The 17,520-nt window shown below is 38.0% G+C and overlaps 1 protein-coding gene across 2 annotated transcripts in view; it reads right to left on the minus strand.

Moving 5' to 3' along the window:
• The window catches only part of LOC145297833 (uncharacterized), a 1,294,147-nt gene that overhangs the window by 277,678 nt on the left and 998,949 nt on the right, over positions 1-17,520 (minus strand). For both annotated transcript variants that reach the window (XM_080144164.1, XM_080144162.1), the window contains one exon: positions 212-246. In XM_080144164.1, the coding sequence (XP_080000290.1) occupies positions 212-246 (35 nt within the window). The remainder of the gene's footprint in view (positions 1-211; positions 247-17,520) is intronic.

The following is a 17,520-nucleotide window of genomic DNA, read 5'->3' on the forward strand; positions in this document are numbered from 1 at the left end:
AAAGTGGCACTGTGCACCTTGTTTGGGGTGAAAATTGAATAATAATAATAATAATAATAATAATAATAATAATAATAATAATAATAATAATAATATATATATATATATATATATATATATATATATATATATAATCTTGATTTTGTTTATTGCAGGTAAAATAGCCTGGTAACCGTGTGATATTGAAGTGTAAAAAAAAAAAACTACTTACGTTGGCGAAAAATCCGACAGCATAAAATATTCCAACTGAAAATTTGAAGAAAAAAAAATGAATATCAACGATATAAAAAAATACTTAATTTTGTTATCATTGTCAATCATACTTTAACATAAACAAAAGTTTATACCCAATTTAAAATATACTTCACTTAAGTTACGTTTCCATTCAAATTTCATTATAAACAAAAAACAAAAAAAAATAAACGTAAAATCAAATATATCTACTCTCACCATGAAACTCTACACCCTGGCTTCCTTTGTCAACAGCAAGAGGTTGGAAATCATCTACAGGTGATTAACCTCGATTTAGGGCCCCTGTTTGCATATGACGTCATTTTAATTATTTCCTATCACGTTTTTCGGTTTTCTTATGGGATGATCATCTTTGATTAACTATTACGTGTAATTATATTCATACAGATATTCTACATGATTTATACTTGCGTAATATTTGTATAAAAAGCCTTAGTAAATACACATCTTTATATATATATATATATATATATATATATATATATATATATATATATATATATTTATGTTTGCGTATAGTAAAACTCCGTGATACGGCATTAAAAAATTATAACAAAATACAATACAGTATATATAATCAAATATTATAAAAAATTGCAAAATAAATTGAATTTAATGTGAAGTCGACATTGGTCTGTTAATTTCTATATATTTATAAAACACAAAACAAGTTGGTGTCGCTGTTAAGGAAAAAGCTAGCAACATTCTGATTGGGCGAGGAAAACGCATGCCACAATCTCATTGAAATGGAAACAATATGGCGTTTTTTTACTTTCAGTTCAAACGTAATTTTTCGTAAAACCTCGTCAAATTTACAGATAAAATATCAGGTTACAATTTTTATGTATGTGCTAATCTTTATTTATATAAACTTTATTTTAAGCTTTAAAATTTATCTAAAGTTAAGCAAATTAATTCATTTATACACCCTCGGAATATAAATGGACTAGTCCTGTTGATTAAGATTTTTCCCGACAGAATCATCATGTAATCTTTTCTAACATCAAAAATGACTTTACATGTGATAATGTGAATGACAAACTTTGTATCCCTTTTTAAATAGCAGATTCTTCATCTTTGACTTTTATCATCCCCAGGTCTAAAATCTTATTTGGGGGGAAAAATGACAAAATCCCGTCTGTCCAACAAATATCTGACAATATTGAATGGCTTACATATTCTTAAAAAAAACTACAGATGAAGGAAGGTTTTGTCATGATTTGTCATTCCCATAGGACCAAGATTGTCTACAAATTTACTGGCGTATTTGATTCTTACGCGCACATCACAAACTTTCTTGACAAGTTCCTCTGAAAAGTACACTCTGCTGTTCTGCCCTCTGGGATCTTCGGATTATTCAGTTGTCTACATTAAGATCAACTCGAAGATCAGATAATGTCAATTACCATCATAGTGTATAACGATACAGCATAATTTTCATCTCAGAAATACATGTACATTCCATTTTAAGGAAAATGTGTTTTCGATATATCTGTCTGACTAACAGTTGGTGTGGCGTGTTTTATATATTGTAAAAAGAAACCGTAACATCAGTAACAAAATAGCAGGCCATATTTCGATTATCAACTCATGGAAATCATTATTAAAAGAACTGTTTTCAACAGAATAGATGACTTGAAATCATATCATTATGTTTTAAAAACCATAAATAGTTTATAAAAAAGGGGAGAATGTCTTATACTCAATCTAGTAATGCTGATATCGGCTATTTTTGACTTCCGGTTTCTGCTGGTTAATAAAACATGATTTAGAAAGCCATTCTTACCCTTTGAATATAATCATTAACTAGAAAGACTACATCTTATTGTACCATCGGTCTCTTCTTCTATACATAGAAATTAATGTAGATGTACCGTTGTCCGGGACTCAACACACGTTGTGTGCAGTTCCAGTCGCAAAGGAGACAAAGAATACAAAATAACTTTAACTTTTTTTGTAGCAACAATATTTATTTCCTCATTTGTACAACCGTGATATCACTCACGTCAGCTAGAACGTTCTCCACGTCTTTCACGAGATCTCGAACGTTATTTTGTCTCTTTCGTAATTGTTCTCTTTCTCTTTTTATAATCCTCCCCCCCCCAACCGGTGACGTCTCTTTGCATGCATCTACATACGGGCATCCGCGCCATGTTAAATAGAGAACTTTATTAGTTTATAGTCCTATAGTTACCGGATGCTTATGTTTTGCCTCTTTTATGTATACTTATGCAAATACCGTATGTGTGCCCCTTCAGTTGTTAATGTGTTTGTGTGTGTGTGTGTTTCCTATACAGCTGCGGTTTTTGCAAGGCAGTTGTGTTCATGACAACCCAGTTAATAAGTCTGCGTTTTATTTTATTTGCTTCTTATTTTTGCGTTTCATTTTACTTCAGTGGAAGTTATCAGAAATCAAGGGATCTCATTTCTGAGGTTAACATTTGATCTCTAGATCAGATATATCGACATCATTGCCAAGGCTGCTGCAAAAAAGTAGGCTCTCTCTATCGTGCTAGAATGTTACGCCGGAAAGTATCCAGTACCTCTACAAAGCCACCATTCGCTCGTGTATGGAGTACTGCTGTCACATTTGGGCTGGTGCATCTGTTACTAGTTTCTCGCTCCTGGACAGGGTCCAAAAGAGAGTCGACAACCTAATAGGTCCCGAACTGTCATCTAAACTTCACCCCCTGTTTCACCGACGAAATGTTGCATCCCTCTGCCTGTTTTACAAATATTTCTCTCTGTTAAAAGCCAGTATAATCCAGCCATGCTTAGGACATCTCATTTATGCAACAAATGCAAATTTTATTTTGGATAATTGATCAGGGTTAACTTAGGGGGAAAAGTGTCATCATACCTGGTTGTCTTAGACAATCGAGGATAGTTGTTAGAACGCACTCAAGTTCTCCCTAGTAGGCATTCAACTTGCCTCTGTTAAGGTGTATGTGTATTTATGTGTGTATATATGTGTAAGTGTGTGTATGCGTGTGTGTATATGCGTGTGTGTATGTGTGTGTATGTGTGTATGTATGCATGTGTATATGTGTATGTGTGTAGGTTTGTGTGTATGTGTGTATGTGTGTGTGTTTTTTTTTTCTTCCTTTGAAGATTGTAATGCCGGGTATGGGGCAGCCAAACCAGCTGCCAACATTGCCCCGCTTTTTTATTGAAACCAACCGAGAGCTCTTTTTAGTATCCTCGCTGTTCCCTTAAGTGCAATTGTCTGAATCTCTTTTGCACTTGGTTCACCAGGAATATTAGTTAGGTAGGACTTCAGGTTCTTCTTCATAAGTCCTGTGGCACCTATGATAACTGGTATGATCGATATCCCCTTTAGGTTCCAGTTTCTTTTCATATCATACATGAGACCTTGGTATTTGGTCTGTTTCTCTCTTTCAGCTCTGTTAAGACCGCCATCATTAGGAACACTCACTTCAATCAAGGTTGCAACTCTCTCTGACTTATTCCATATAACTATGTCAGGTTTCACAGCAGCATTTTCAAGGTAGGTGGCTGTAGGGATTACATGGTCGTAATGTATGGTATATAAATCATTTCCAACTGTTCTTTCAGGTTGATGTTCTCAGGACTTGCTGCTACACTGGATGTTTAATTTTTTTACAGATGATCCAGTGGAGGTACTTGCATACTCCATCATGTCTCGCTGTATAGTAGCCGTCCCCTAGAAGAACTTTGCAACTTGATATCAGATGACCAACACTTTCCAATTCTGTATGGCAGAATCTGCATTTATTGTCATTACTTATCCCTGCCATCTTCTTGAATGCATTGGTCATCAATCCCTGGTCTTGGGCAGCCATTATGACCCTTTCCTGATCGTGGTGGAGGGATCCTCTTTTTAGTCAGTCCAAAGAACCTTCTTTATCTATGTATTCTCGAGAAAGTTCCCCCAGAAAATATTTTGCACGCTGATGTTGTTCCCATTCTTTAAGGTTCATCTGTTGAAAGGTCTCGGTATATTTCTGCCGGCTCTTTCTTGCTATTTCTGTGGCACACTTGTTTGGTGTTTCGTCCTCATCTGAGAGACAACTCTGACCAAAATGTTTGGCCAGCTGGGTGACTGATGTTGTTCTGCTGGCTCTTGTCTCTTGATGTTCATATACTATTGAGAGGGTGTCATTCTGGGAGCTTCTCAGATACTGACCGGTGCTCACAATAGTTGCCCTATGTTGATGATTAATCTCTGAGGGTCCCAGACCTCCTTCTCCCCTGGGCACATACAGCCTTGGTAGACATTGATTTCTATATATTATTTTATGAAGCGTTAGTAGCTTCCGTGTCTTTACATCTAGCCGGTTGATGTATTTTTGTGGCCAGTCAATGATACCAAACTGTATGTTATTACTGGCATAGCAAACTGGTTTATGGCAGTAATTTTATTTTTATTGGTGAGCTGGGTTTTGCATATTTTCCTCACTCGGCGTACATATTCTTTACTAATCTTCTCCCTCATCTTGGCATGTTGTATGTTCTCGTTTTCCTCAATGCCAAGGTACTTTTAAGGCTCATGCTCTTCTAGATCCCTGATGTCGATGTTTTCATTAAGCTGCATATTTTCTGTGTGGGTCTTCTTCCCAGCTCTGAGTGTACATTTGGCACATTTATCCAGGCCAAACTTCATTCCGATGTCACTGGAGAATGTGTGTACTACCTGCAGAAGGTGGTGCAGATCGGTGTCAGAGCTAGCATACAACTTAAGGTCATCCATGAAGAGCAGATGGTTTATTCTCTTGCTTGGATCTCGATGGCGTCCCTGACTCAAATTGTAGGCGCTCTGATTTTTATTCAGGAGCTTGCTTAGTGGGTCTATTGTCATACAGAAGAGTAAGGGAGATAAGCTATCACCTTGGAATATTCCCCTTTTGATTTTTACTTCAGGGATGATGGTTTTTCCTCCATTGTGATTTAATGATATTGTAGTTTTCCACATCTGAAGGTGAGCAGCCATTGTTTTTCTAATTACCGGGTGGACTTTGTATAACTCAAGGCACCGAAGTAGCCATGAGTGTGGCACACTGTAAAATGCCTTCTGGTAATCAATCCATGCCATGCTCAGGTTTTTGTGTCTCTTCCTACAGTCTTCTAGGACGGTCTTGTTGATTAATAGCTGGTCTTTGGTACCGAGGCATTTTCTTCTGCACCCTGTCTGCTCTTTTTCAAGGTAGGTCCCAGAAGATAGATGGTCATATATACCATCGGCTATCAGACCAGTGAAAAGCTTGTAGGTAGTTGTAAGGCAGCATATTGACCTGTATTTATTTGGCCGTTGTGTCTCCTTGGTCTTGGGTATGAGGCTGGTGTCCCCCTCTGTCAGCCAGGGTGGTGTTGCTTCTTCATCCCTTAGCATCCTGCTGAAGCAATCACAGTAGTGGGGGTGGAGTGCAGTCAATTGCTTCAGCCAAAAGTTTTGGACATTGTCGATGCCAGGTGCTTTGTGGTTGGATAATTGTGCCAGTTTTCTTGTTATCATACCAGGAGTTATGACTGGTTCTGACATCTGAGGCTTGGTTTCATTGAGCCTAATAATATCTTCAATCCACTGGGCCTCTTGATCGCTAGCTATGGTATAGCTGGAAAAGTCTTCTCAATTATTAAATCATTTCTTTCTGATAGGTTCATAAGAGTAGTAGTTGAGGGGCAAAAATCAGAAGCTCACAGTATTAATGCCGGTGTCCCTCAGGGATCCATCCTGGGCCCAACTCTTTTCCTGATCTACATTAATGATCTTCCAAATCATATCCTTACATCATTTGTAGACATTTATGCTGACGACACTACCATTTATGGTACCACATCTAAGACAGTAAACGAGCAAGTTCTCTCCAATTCTCTCTCCTCTGATCTTGAGCACGTAGTACAATGGGGAAAGGAGTGGCTGGTTACTTTTAATGCATCTAAAACCAAGCTTCTCTCTTTACATCATCAACATTCTAATCCACATTTGTCATCAATTGAAATGAATGGCTCTCGTCTTCAGGAGGCCTCAAGTTTTGACAAGCTTCTGGGCTTGACCATTACTCCTGATCTTAAATGGAACACGTATATCAAATCTGTTGCCAAGGCCGCTGGAAAAATGGTGGGATCTTTCTATCGATCCAGTAGATATCTCACTGCTGATGCTATTCTCTATCTATATAAGAGCCAGGTACGTCCAAGGATGGAATACTGTTGCCACATCTGGGCAGGAGCTGCTAGAAAGGACTTGGCCTGCCTTGATAGAGTTCAAAATAGACTTCGTAGCCTCGTAGGAGATGTCCTTTTCTCTTCCTTGCAACCTCTATCTCACAGAAGAGATGTTGCGAGTTTGTCTCTGATGTATCGTTATTTTCATGGAAAGTGTTCAACTGAGCTTCAATCTATGGTCCCCCCTCGCCAAACTTTCACAAGAAACACTCGTCTAGCTGTAAACACTATCAATAATTTCCCCCACTCTTTATCTGTCCCTAAACCTAAACGTAGATTCCATGAACAAAGCTTCTTTCTTAGAACTGCACGCCTGTGGAATTGTCTTCCGTTTTCCTGCTTTCCGGCTGACTACAATATGGTTTTGTTCAAGTCTAAAGTAAATAAGTTCTTGATGAGCCGTTCCATATAAGTTATTAAATTTACCAAATTTTCATTACTAATGATTACTATATTGACCAACTTCTACTGTACACTCTTTAACCCTTATCCTTGAGTGGCCTCTGGGCCTTGATAATGTGGTGATGCCTTTGTAAAAAAAAAAAAAAAAAAAAAAAAAATAGAGGTCTCCAGTAGTTTTCCAGGGCTTCCTCTGCAAGTGGACTATCTACAGTAATGGTGTCCCTTATCAGCTGCCTGTAAAAAGTCCTTTGGTTTGTTTAAAACTGCCTATTTTGAATCTGGGAGTTGATCTTGTTCTCCTGGTTTTTAATTCTCTGGGAAAGTGCTGGTATTTTTCGTTCCAACTCCCTAGCTGTATTATGTAATCCCTCAATTTTCTCATGGTGGTATTTGGTACAGAGTTTTTTGATGGTGGTCTTAAGTCGACCCTGTATCGAGGGATTTGCAAAGAACTGTTTTATTTGGCTTAGTTCTTTCCTGCAGAGGTTCAGTTGTTTTTGCAGCTTGGTGTTCCAGTGAGCTGTTTGTCTAGAGACTCTGGGCCCTATTCGATGATTGTGATTGAATGTTCGAAGGTTAATTTTTCTGTCAATATAGAGGCCAGCTGCATATGTGATATGGTTGAGTTCTGTGAGCATTACTGTTGTTGGAATTAGCCTCTTGAGAGCGATGTTAACTTTGGCTATAACAGTCTTTGCTCTTCCAGCTGCTTGGATCTTGGACAAACGTGGTCTGTCCTTCATTCTCATAAACCTCACCTCCTCAATTGTGTTGCTGAGCTCCTCCTCCAAAGCTAACTGTTCGTCATCTGCTTCTGGGAGTACAAATGATGGTGGTGGGTATGTGTGTGTATGTGTATTTGTGTGTGTATTTGTGTGTGTATGTGTGTGTATATGTGTGTGTATGTGTGTATGTCTGTGTATGTGTGTATGTATGTATGTGTGTGTATGTGTATTTGTGTGTGTATTTGTGTGTATATGTGTGTATTTGTGTGTATGTGTATGTGTGTATGTGTATGTGTATGTGTGTATGTGTGTATGTGTATTTGTGTGTGTATGTGTGTGTATGTGTGTGTATATGTGTGTGTGTATGTGTGTATGTATGTGTGTGTATGTGTATGTGTGTATGTAGGTGTGTGTACGTGTGTATCTGTGTGTATGTGTATTTGTGTGTGTATTTGTGTATATGTGTGTATGTGTGTATGTGTATGTGTATATGTGTGTGTATGTGTATTTGTGTGTGTATATGTGTGTGTATATGTGTGTGTATGTGTGTATATGTGTGTAGGTGAGTGTGTATGTGCGTGTATGTGTGTATGTGTGTGTATGTGTGTATGTATGTGTGTGTACGTGTGTGTATGTGTGCGCGTGTGTGTATGTGTGTGCGTGTGTGTGTACATGTGTGTGCGTATGTGTGTGTGCTTAATATGCGGTTGCGATTTTTGCAAGTCATTTGTATTCGTGCTACGTTCCAGTAAACGTCACGGCGTTTTAATTTAATTTACTTTGCATATTCGCTGAAAGTTGATACGCTTGGAATTTCATGATCTAGACAATCGCATCAGAAATGTAATTCTTTGTTTAATTTTGTTAAAAATCTGTTGTTCTTTTTTACTAGTTTCACACCAAATAAAGCGTCGAACACGTTGCTGATAGGGCGAGTTCCTATTAACATTCGACCAACAACTGAGAAGATAAAAAAAACAAAAAACAAATGTCATTGTTATTTTATATAACATGTAAAAAAATATTTGTTATACTTTTTTTTTTGTTTATTTTCACACTAAATAAAACGTCTTGAAACATCGCCTTAAATAAAGACAACATTATTAAAGATCGTGTCTAACAGGGGATTATTGGGAAGTTGAACAGCAAGATGTCTGTTCACACTACATTTAAACCTCCGCAGATTAGTATGGTCAGAGAAGCAAGAAACAGAGAAGGAATCTCAAAATCTACCCGTCAGAAGGAAGAAGAAAATAACTGTATCAGTGAAGGGGCGGACTTCTGCTGTTTGTCAGGTTCATCGGAAGTATATACGTCGAGGGAGCACAAGAACTAAGAGCTCATCGGAACACATCCAATTAAAGTAGTTGTAAAAAAGAAACAGAGATGCAGCATTGCGGTGATTAGCCAGAGGTTGGAGCTTGGCTGAAAGTGCGGGATCTATTACATTTGAAACTCTTTTCTGGACCTTGTTTAAGGGTGAATGACTAGTGGTAGATGCACCAGCCCAGATGTGGCAACAATACTCCTGAATGGAATAATTTCTTTTTTGTACTGGGGTATATCAGGAACACAAATGCCTTGCAAAAATCTCAGCCGTATATAAAACCGACACACATACTCACACGCACATACCTTCACAAGTGACTAATTAAATATATTGGATACTCCCAGGTGGGAATAATTTTCTCATACGATAAAATGAACTAATCTTTTTTTGTAACAGCCTTTGTAAACTTCTCAACTTGTTTTAATTTAGAAAAACGAGAAATAACGATGAGTTTGATTTTCAAATATTCGGAATTAATATCGTGATCCTCTAAAACTTGAAACTTCCTTCCATAAATTGGAGAAAGGGAAAGGTATTATTTTTTTAAAGAAGAAGTCTGGCTTCTTATAGCTGCGACTGAAACATGTTGTCAAATGTGGAGCTAAATTATGTTTGTATTAAAACTTTTTACGTAATATAAGGCTTACATTTTTAATTATATGTTCGATAAATGTGAAATGGCATTTTTGTTGCTATTTTCCTAAGAAATGGCACATTTTATGAACATCTATTCCAGACTTTTTAAATTTTGTTTTATAAACCAGGACAGGAAAACTGACAGAACTCCTTTTCACTACCGCCGTAATTCGCATTACAACTCTCTGTAAAACATGAGAAAGATTCACGCAACTCCTCTTCACTTACGTCATCACTTCTTTCGAAATTAGTTTGCGTTTTCTGCAATAGCCGTTTACCATTAGTCTTCACCGGGATTTGGGTGGCAAAATTACTCCACACGATTCGAGTCCTCTTCGCGCTCATCAAGTGTTTAGTACGTTCTCTCCTCGGTCATTCACTCCTCCTTAATCCACCTCGATTTTTTTTGGGGGGGTGCTATTATTATTATTATTATTATTATTATTATTATTATTATTATTATTATTATTATTATTAACAACAACAACAACGACGACGACGGCGAAGTTTAAAAAAATAGCAAACGAAACAAGTAAGCGTTTCTAACTGAAATTAGAATTTAAAACTTGAATTCATGGTTAAACAAGGAATTGTCTTTCACATGTTCGGATGTTTTATGCTTCTGTTTTTGTGTACATTTTTCTGGTCAAAAGCAACATCAGCAGAGGAGTTAAAAAAACAAATAAAGTAAGGTTTTCTTACTGAAATTATTATTATTTTTCTTATAATTATCATTATTATTATTATCATTATTATTATTGTAATTATTATTTAAAAAACAAAAATTACTTTATTGGTTATCACTAATATTATTAGTAGCAGTAGTAGTGGTGGTATGTTTTTATTATTACTGTAGCTGTAATGGTAGGTGTTGTTTTTTGCTGTCATTACTATTGTTGTTTTTGCTGTTAATATTATTGCTACCGATATTAGTGTTGGCATTATCATTGTAGATTTTATTTCTATTGTTGTTTGTGGTGGTAATAGGAATAGTGGTGGTTGTGGAGGAGAAAAGTCGGGGGGGATCTTTAACCCTGGTGGAGAATTCTCCTAAAGATGATGTCTCGATAAAACTATCGGTGGTGGTGTAACCTTAAATTCACTAACCTCATTTATGGGAGAATGTCAAATCAAAATATTGAAAATAACGACGTGAATGAGGCTAGAATACCTTGTGATGGTCTCACGTCAGGTAGGTGTCCCACTGGTAAACAGGGTGGGTCCTATCGTCATCATACAACTGTTCGAAATTCTGAGGATGTGGCTGGATATAGGGGGAGTGAGAATTGCCAGAGAGGGTCGCAGGACACGATGAGAGTTGGAAGAGGAAATATCAAAGATTCATGGACGGATGAGGAAAAACGAGTACTGTGGGAATGCTTTGTAAGAAGTGGAAGTACCAAATCTGCTGGATATATCCGAAAAGTGAAGGAAGAATGGGAATCGAAAGGAGGGGGAGCTAGAAGTGTTGCGAGTTTTGTAATTAATTAAAAATAAAAACCTACTTTCAGTGATTGCAAGAGTAGAGATTGAATGGATGGTTAGAAATGAAATGAATAACGAAAGTAAAATTGATGAAACTAGCTCTGATGAAAGAACTGAGAGAGTGGAAGCGCAGAAGTGAAATGTAAGCGATGATGGGAGGCGGACAACTGAAGAGGTATGGAGTCCTATGGTTAGGGGAAGTGATGAGAAGGAGTTTGAAGCATCTAAGGCTGATGTGATCATTGACTCTGAGACAATGGAGTCAGTGAAAGGAGCAGATGTACGAAGAAGTGGTGATAAAGTTAGAACTTTGACTTCTGTAGAAACAGAAGTACTTCTGAAGTTTAGAGATTCTAAGTATGAAGAGTAGTGATAGGCGGAAGGTGAAAAATGAGGTAAAAATAGTTCACATCATCATAAGAAAGAACATCGATTACGGAAATTAACGTCATACGTTATTGCGAATCGTCATGGTTTAATACAGAAGAAAAAACAGAGAAATGATGGATAGAAGGCCACACTGGCAGAGGCGGTATTAAACGGTGGTGGAAAGACATTGGTAGAATCGAAGAAATAAGAAAATGAGTTAAACTAGGACAGAAAGCCAAGGATGAGCTTGAAAGGAGGTATAGATTGCTGGAAAAATGGAACGATGAACGTTCTAATAATGTTGAAAGAGAAGGTCCACACTGGCGGTATGAAAATTAGGAACTTTGTTGGAAAAAGTGTTGCATTTCGGCAGAACAACCTTTTCCGGAACAATCAGTCTCAGCTGTATAAAGAATTAAATGGTAGCAAACAGGCGGGAAATAACAACACTCCAAATGCAAAAGATGCAAGGAAGTTCTGGAGTGGGATTTGGTCCGTCGAAGGGCGATATAATGAGAAGGCTATCTGGTTGGGAGAGGTCAGAGAAAGGCTATCAGAAATGCAGCAGATGAAGAACGTTGAGATAACCATCGATGACGTTAAGGCTGGCATACAAATGATGACAAACTGAAAGGCACCTGGTCCAGATGGAGTGATGGGTTTCTGGTTTAAACGTTTCCATGCCTTTATCCACCTATAGCTGCTGCTTTGCAAAGTGTTATAGAGTCGGGAGATGCCCCTGATTGGCTTGTGAAGGGAAGAACAACACTGATTAGGAAAGATCCTGCAAAAGGAACAGATGCCAATAATTATAGACCAATTATATGTCTGCCATTGATGTGGAAACTATTGGCTGGGATATTTGCGGAGAAAATTTATGAACATCTAGAGAGTAATGGCGTTTTTCCTGACGAACAAAAGGGGTGCCGGAAAGGCTCGAAATGTACTAAAGAGCAACTACTAATTGATAAATCAATAATTCAGGATGCGAAGAAGAAGACGAAGAAGAGGAATCTGAGTGGAACATGGATCGATTACAGAAAGGCTTATGACATGGTTCCTCATTCATGGATACGTAAAATACTATTGATGGTGAAGGTTGCTAAGAATGTGGTAGGGCTTTTGGAGACAAGTATGGCTCAATGGAAAACAATGCTGACAGCAAACAAAGAGGAGATGGGTCAGGTTGACATTAAACGTGGGATATTTCAAGGAGATTCGTTATTGCCACTTCATTTTGTAATGATAATGATGCCACTGAGCATCCTCTTGAAGAGAGAAAACTGGGGTATAACTTTGGATCTGATGACAGACGCCTCAACCATTCACTGTTTAGTGATGATTTGAAAATATTTGGTAGAAACGAAAAGGAAATGGAGAGACTGGTCGAACTTGTGGGAACATACTCAGAAGACATTGGATGGAGTTTGGAATTAGTAAATGTGCGGTGCTGGTAATGAAAAGAGGAGTAAAGGTTCATTCGAATGGAATAGTACTGCCAAATGGAGAAATCATGAAAGAAATAGAAGATACAGGGTATAAGTATTTGGGAGTGTTGGAGGGTGTAGGCATCATGAACAGAGAAATGAAAAAAAAAGTCAGGAAGGAGTATCTTAGAAGAGTGAAACTAATTGCAAATCGTAACTGTATGGAGGAAACCTAATGAAAGCAGTAAATGCATGGACAGTCAGTGTTTTGAGATACAGTGCGGGAATTTTAGAATGGTCTGACAAGGATTTGCATATCCATGGATATCAAAACAAGAAAAGGTTTAGCAATGGTTGGTATATTTCACATCCGAAGTAGCGTAGCAAGGCTGTATCAAAAGAGGAAAGATGGTGGGAGAGGATTAAAAAGTGTAAAAGATTGTTTTAGAACCAAGGAGATGTCGTTGAAGGAGCATGTGGTTAGAAGTGAGGAGTATATGCTTAGGGTTGTGGCCAATGAAGTGGAGGTATGTGAAACCAAGGCTGATTATGTGAAACGTATGGATAGAGAAGGGCAGAGGAACTGGCTAGGCAGAAAATGCATGGAAGGTTCTTCCAGGATATAACAGACGTGGCTGATGAAAGATCATGGCAATGGCTTAGAGCTGGGTATCTTGCTAAGAGTACTGAATCTTTTGTTTGTGCAGCACAAGAGCAGGCATTAGGAACACGATTGTTCAAAAAAGTGGTTCTAGGAGAGGAAGTTGCTGCAAAATGCCGGATTTGTGGTAAGACCTCAGAGTCAATTGCGCACCTTGCAGCAGGGTGTAGTGGACTGGCCCAGAGAGAGTACCGCAAAAGACACGATCGCATGGGACTCCGGATATATTGGGAGCTGTGTAAGAGCGTTGGGGTGAAGTGTGCTGGAAATTGTTTGAGGGAGTGCTTGATGAAGTGAGAACAAGTGAGGATGGCAAGGTAGAGGTATGGTGGGACAAAGTGTCATAACGACCAAGCAATTGGAACATAATCGTCCGGATTTGATCATCATTGACAAGATCTCCAAAAACTGGCAGATTATAGACTTTTCAGTACCCTGGGACAGGAATGTGAGAGAGAAGGAGAATGAGAAGTGGAACAATTATGCTCCATTGGCCTTGGAGATAAGGCGTATAGACGGGGTTAAAACAAATAATCCCGGTCGTAGTTGGTACACTAGGAGTAGTAGCAAGTCGTCTGGAAGGACAATTGCAAAAACTACAAATCCCCGATGTTTTAGGCGGCCTTCAAACCTCTGCAATTATTGGTACCACCAACATCCTTAGGAAAACCCTTGATCATTGAAGCCGGGATTAAGGGAAATCCTCTGGAAATGAATCCCATCCCTTTCCAGAGAGACAATCATAAACGAAATCAGAATTATTATTATTATTATTATTATTATTATTATTTAGAGCATTAAGACAATACAAGACGCTTGGAACTGAATAATTATTACAGTACACGTTATATGTGATATATATATATATATATATATATATATAAGAGCAAATAGTTAATAAAACATGTTAAAAACACTTTGAAAAAGAGTTAAACACATATTTAATTTGAAAAGGAAACACTTAATTCTAATTTTTATTTTATATATATATATATATATATATATATATATATATATAAAATTAGATAAGATACAGAGTAGATATAAATTGAATTATTCTGTCAGATATTACATTTAGGTAATACTTTCAAGATTATCCTAGCCAAAAAGGTAAAGCTCAATATTTAAAAATAGAGCATTATATACGTTTAATGATTAGAATTAAATTTTATAAATCAAAATATATACACACATATTTAAGTTAAGAATTTATTGTTTGAAACAAGGAATATATAAAGAAAAGTATGTTTATTTTCTTAATCCATGGATTTTCAATAATGCCTTATATCATCAGCGGAAATGAAATGCAATTTGCAAAATGTTCAGCTATGAATAAACAAATATTTTGCTTTCCAGCACATAAATTAAAAATGTTATTTGAATGGTGAATAAGAGTCATAGAAAAAAGGATTTCATACAAATATTATCAGAATGAGTTCAATTTTTTCCGGGATATTACTGCCAGGTTGGACGAGTAGTAATCAAGGGGGGAAAAACAGTCATCCGATATATCACGAATGTTTGGTTGTCCTATACTGTTATTTCGAAGGGTATAAAAAATGGTCGTCATCGTCAGCGATATAAAGATCCGTTGGTAGAAGAAATCCAGAATTCTTGCGGGTGCGGAGATAGTGCATCAAATATTGAATCAATGTTTAATTCAATTCCGTCGATAATGAAATACGTACATGGTGTGTACATTGCTAAACCCTTATACGTTGAGTCATATATGCATATTTTTAGTGTGAGAATCCCCTAATTCAGCAAACCTTGGATTGGTAAATATTCGGAAAAATCCTTTGATTCTCGCTAGATCACGGAAGTTAAGCAACATTGAGTCTGGTCAGTACCAGATGGGTGAGCATTTGTGAAGGCTAGGCGCTGTATGTACCTTCTGGGAAGGTTGGGCGTGGGGACCAGCACCCTCACCTTGTAAAAGAACTCAGTCTCTACAAAAGCATCTATATTAGGGGCTCAACGCTATGCATGGATATTTACAAGTATAGGCTTCTAATATGGGCCGATTTTCTGATTTTTAGAGGCTAGTTTTACTTGATGAGCACATGGAAAGAAAGCTATTTTAAGAAGAAATGAAAGAGGAGGAATAAGAAGATAGAGTAAAGAGGATGAGGAAGGTGGGAGAAGGGGGAAAGCTATGTCCGTGCGAGCTGAGAGCTGGCATCGTATATATATGAGTTTCTTTAGGGAAGGGGCTTAGGTCAAATTTTATTGCGATGACCCTCTATTCGTTGGGGTCAAATGGGAAGTATACATTCTGTGATCTTTTGATGGGAGTGGGAGTTGATGAAAAACGCGCACAAACGTAGATCGGCAAATTAAAATGCAAAATATTAATTTCAACTGGCCGACGTGTTTTATGTTGGACTTGAAGACGTCCAAGTTGTAGTCAGGTGGGAAACAGGCAAGCGGCAAAGAGTTCCACTGGCGTGCAGTTCTAAGAAAGAAGCTTTGCTCATGGAATCTACGTTTGGATTTAGGCACAGATAGAGAGTGGGGAAAATTATTGACAGTAGTTTCAGCAAGACGGGTGTTTCTCGTGAAAGATTGGCAAGGGGGGACGAGGGATTGGATCTCAGACGAGCACCTGCCATGGAAATAAGAGATAAAACAAAGACAAGCTCGCAACGTCTCTTCTGTGGGAGAGGGGTTGCAGGGAAGAGAAAAGGGCATCACCCACTAAACCACGAAGTCTATTTTGTACTCTGTCAAGGCAGGATAGACTGTTTTTAGCAGCTCCTGCCCAGATGTGGCAGCAGTCATCCTTGGACGTACTTGGCTTTTATACAGATAGAGAATTGCATCAGTAGTGAGATATCTTCTGGAGCGGTAGAAGGATCCCACCATTTTCCCAGCGTCCCTGTCAACAGATTTGATGTATGTGTTCCATTTAAGATCAGGAGTAAAGGTCAAAACCAGAAGCTTGTCAAAACATGGAGCCTTCCCTAGACGAGAGCCATCCATAACAATTGATGCCGGATGGGGATCAGAGCGTTGATGATGTAGAGATAGGAGCTTGGTTTTGGATGCATTAAAAGTGACCAGCCACCTCTCCCCCCATTGTACAACGTGCTCAATATCAGAGGAGAGAGCATTAGAGAGAGCTTTGTCATTTATGGCCTTTGATGTGTTGCCATAGATGGTCGTGTCATCAGCATAGATGTCAAAGAATGTTTTAAGTATGTGTTTTGGGAGATCATTGATGTAGATTAGGAAGAGAGTTGGACCCAGGATGGACTCCTGGGGGACTCCAGCATTTATATTGTGGGCCTCTGATTTCTGCCCATCAACTACTACTCTTATGAACCTATCAGAGAGAAATGACTTAATGATTGAGAAAACATTTTCAATAATACCGTAGCAGGAAATCTTGTGAAGTAGGCCCTTATGCCATACCTTATCGAAAGCTTTGGATATGTCAAGAGCAATTGCCCTGGAAAGGAAACTTTTGTCAAGAGATTCACTAATCCTATGAGATATAACCGTTAGCACATCTGCTGTAGATCTTGCAGAACGGAAACCATATTGTGAGTCACTAAGAAGGTTGTTTCTGTTGAGGTGGTTGACTACTTCTTTATTTAATATGGATTCCAACAACTTACTCATGACACACAGGAGACTTATTGGTCTGTACTGAGAGGGATATGACTTTTCACCTGAATTCTTAAATACAGGGCATACTGATGACGTTATGGATATATGGTCCCCAATAAATATAAATAAAATGAACTCATTTTTTCCCCTCCGACTTTGACCTTTATAGGACTGCACCTGCTTACATTTGGTGCAACCGTATCATTCACAAACTGAATCACGACATCTGCCGTATGTTATAGGCTTATTACATATCCAGTATCTCGCTGATCAGAGTTTCCTATATTCTGTCTGGTGAGAGTCCACTGTAAAAATCGGTTACATTTAATGGAAGTATACTCTCTCTACTAAATTCATCCTTCCACCGCCACTCACTTACACCGTTCCAGACCGTTCACAGGAGACATTTAAAAC

Source organism: Euprymna scolopes, chromosome 18, assembly GCF_053919585.1.
Source record: "Euprymna scolopes isolate OS-2025 chromosome 18, ASM5391958v1, whole genome shotgun sequence".
Lineage (NCBI taxonomy): Eukaryota > Metazoa > Mollusca > Cephalopoda > Sepiida > Sepiolidae > Euprymna > Euprymna scolopes.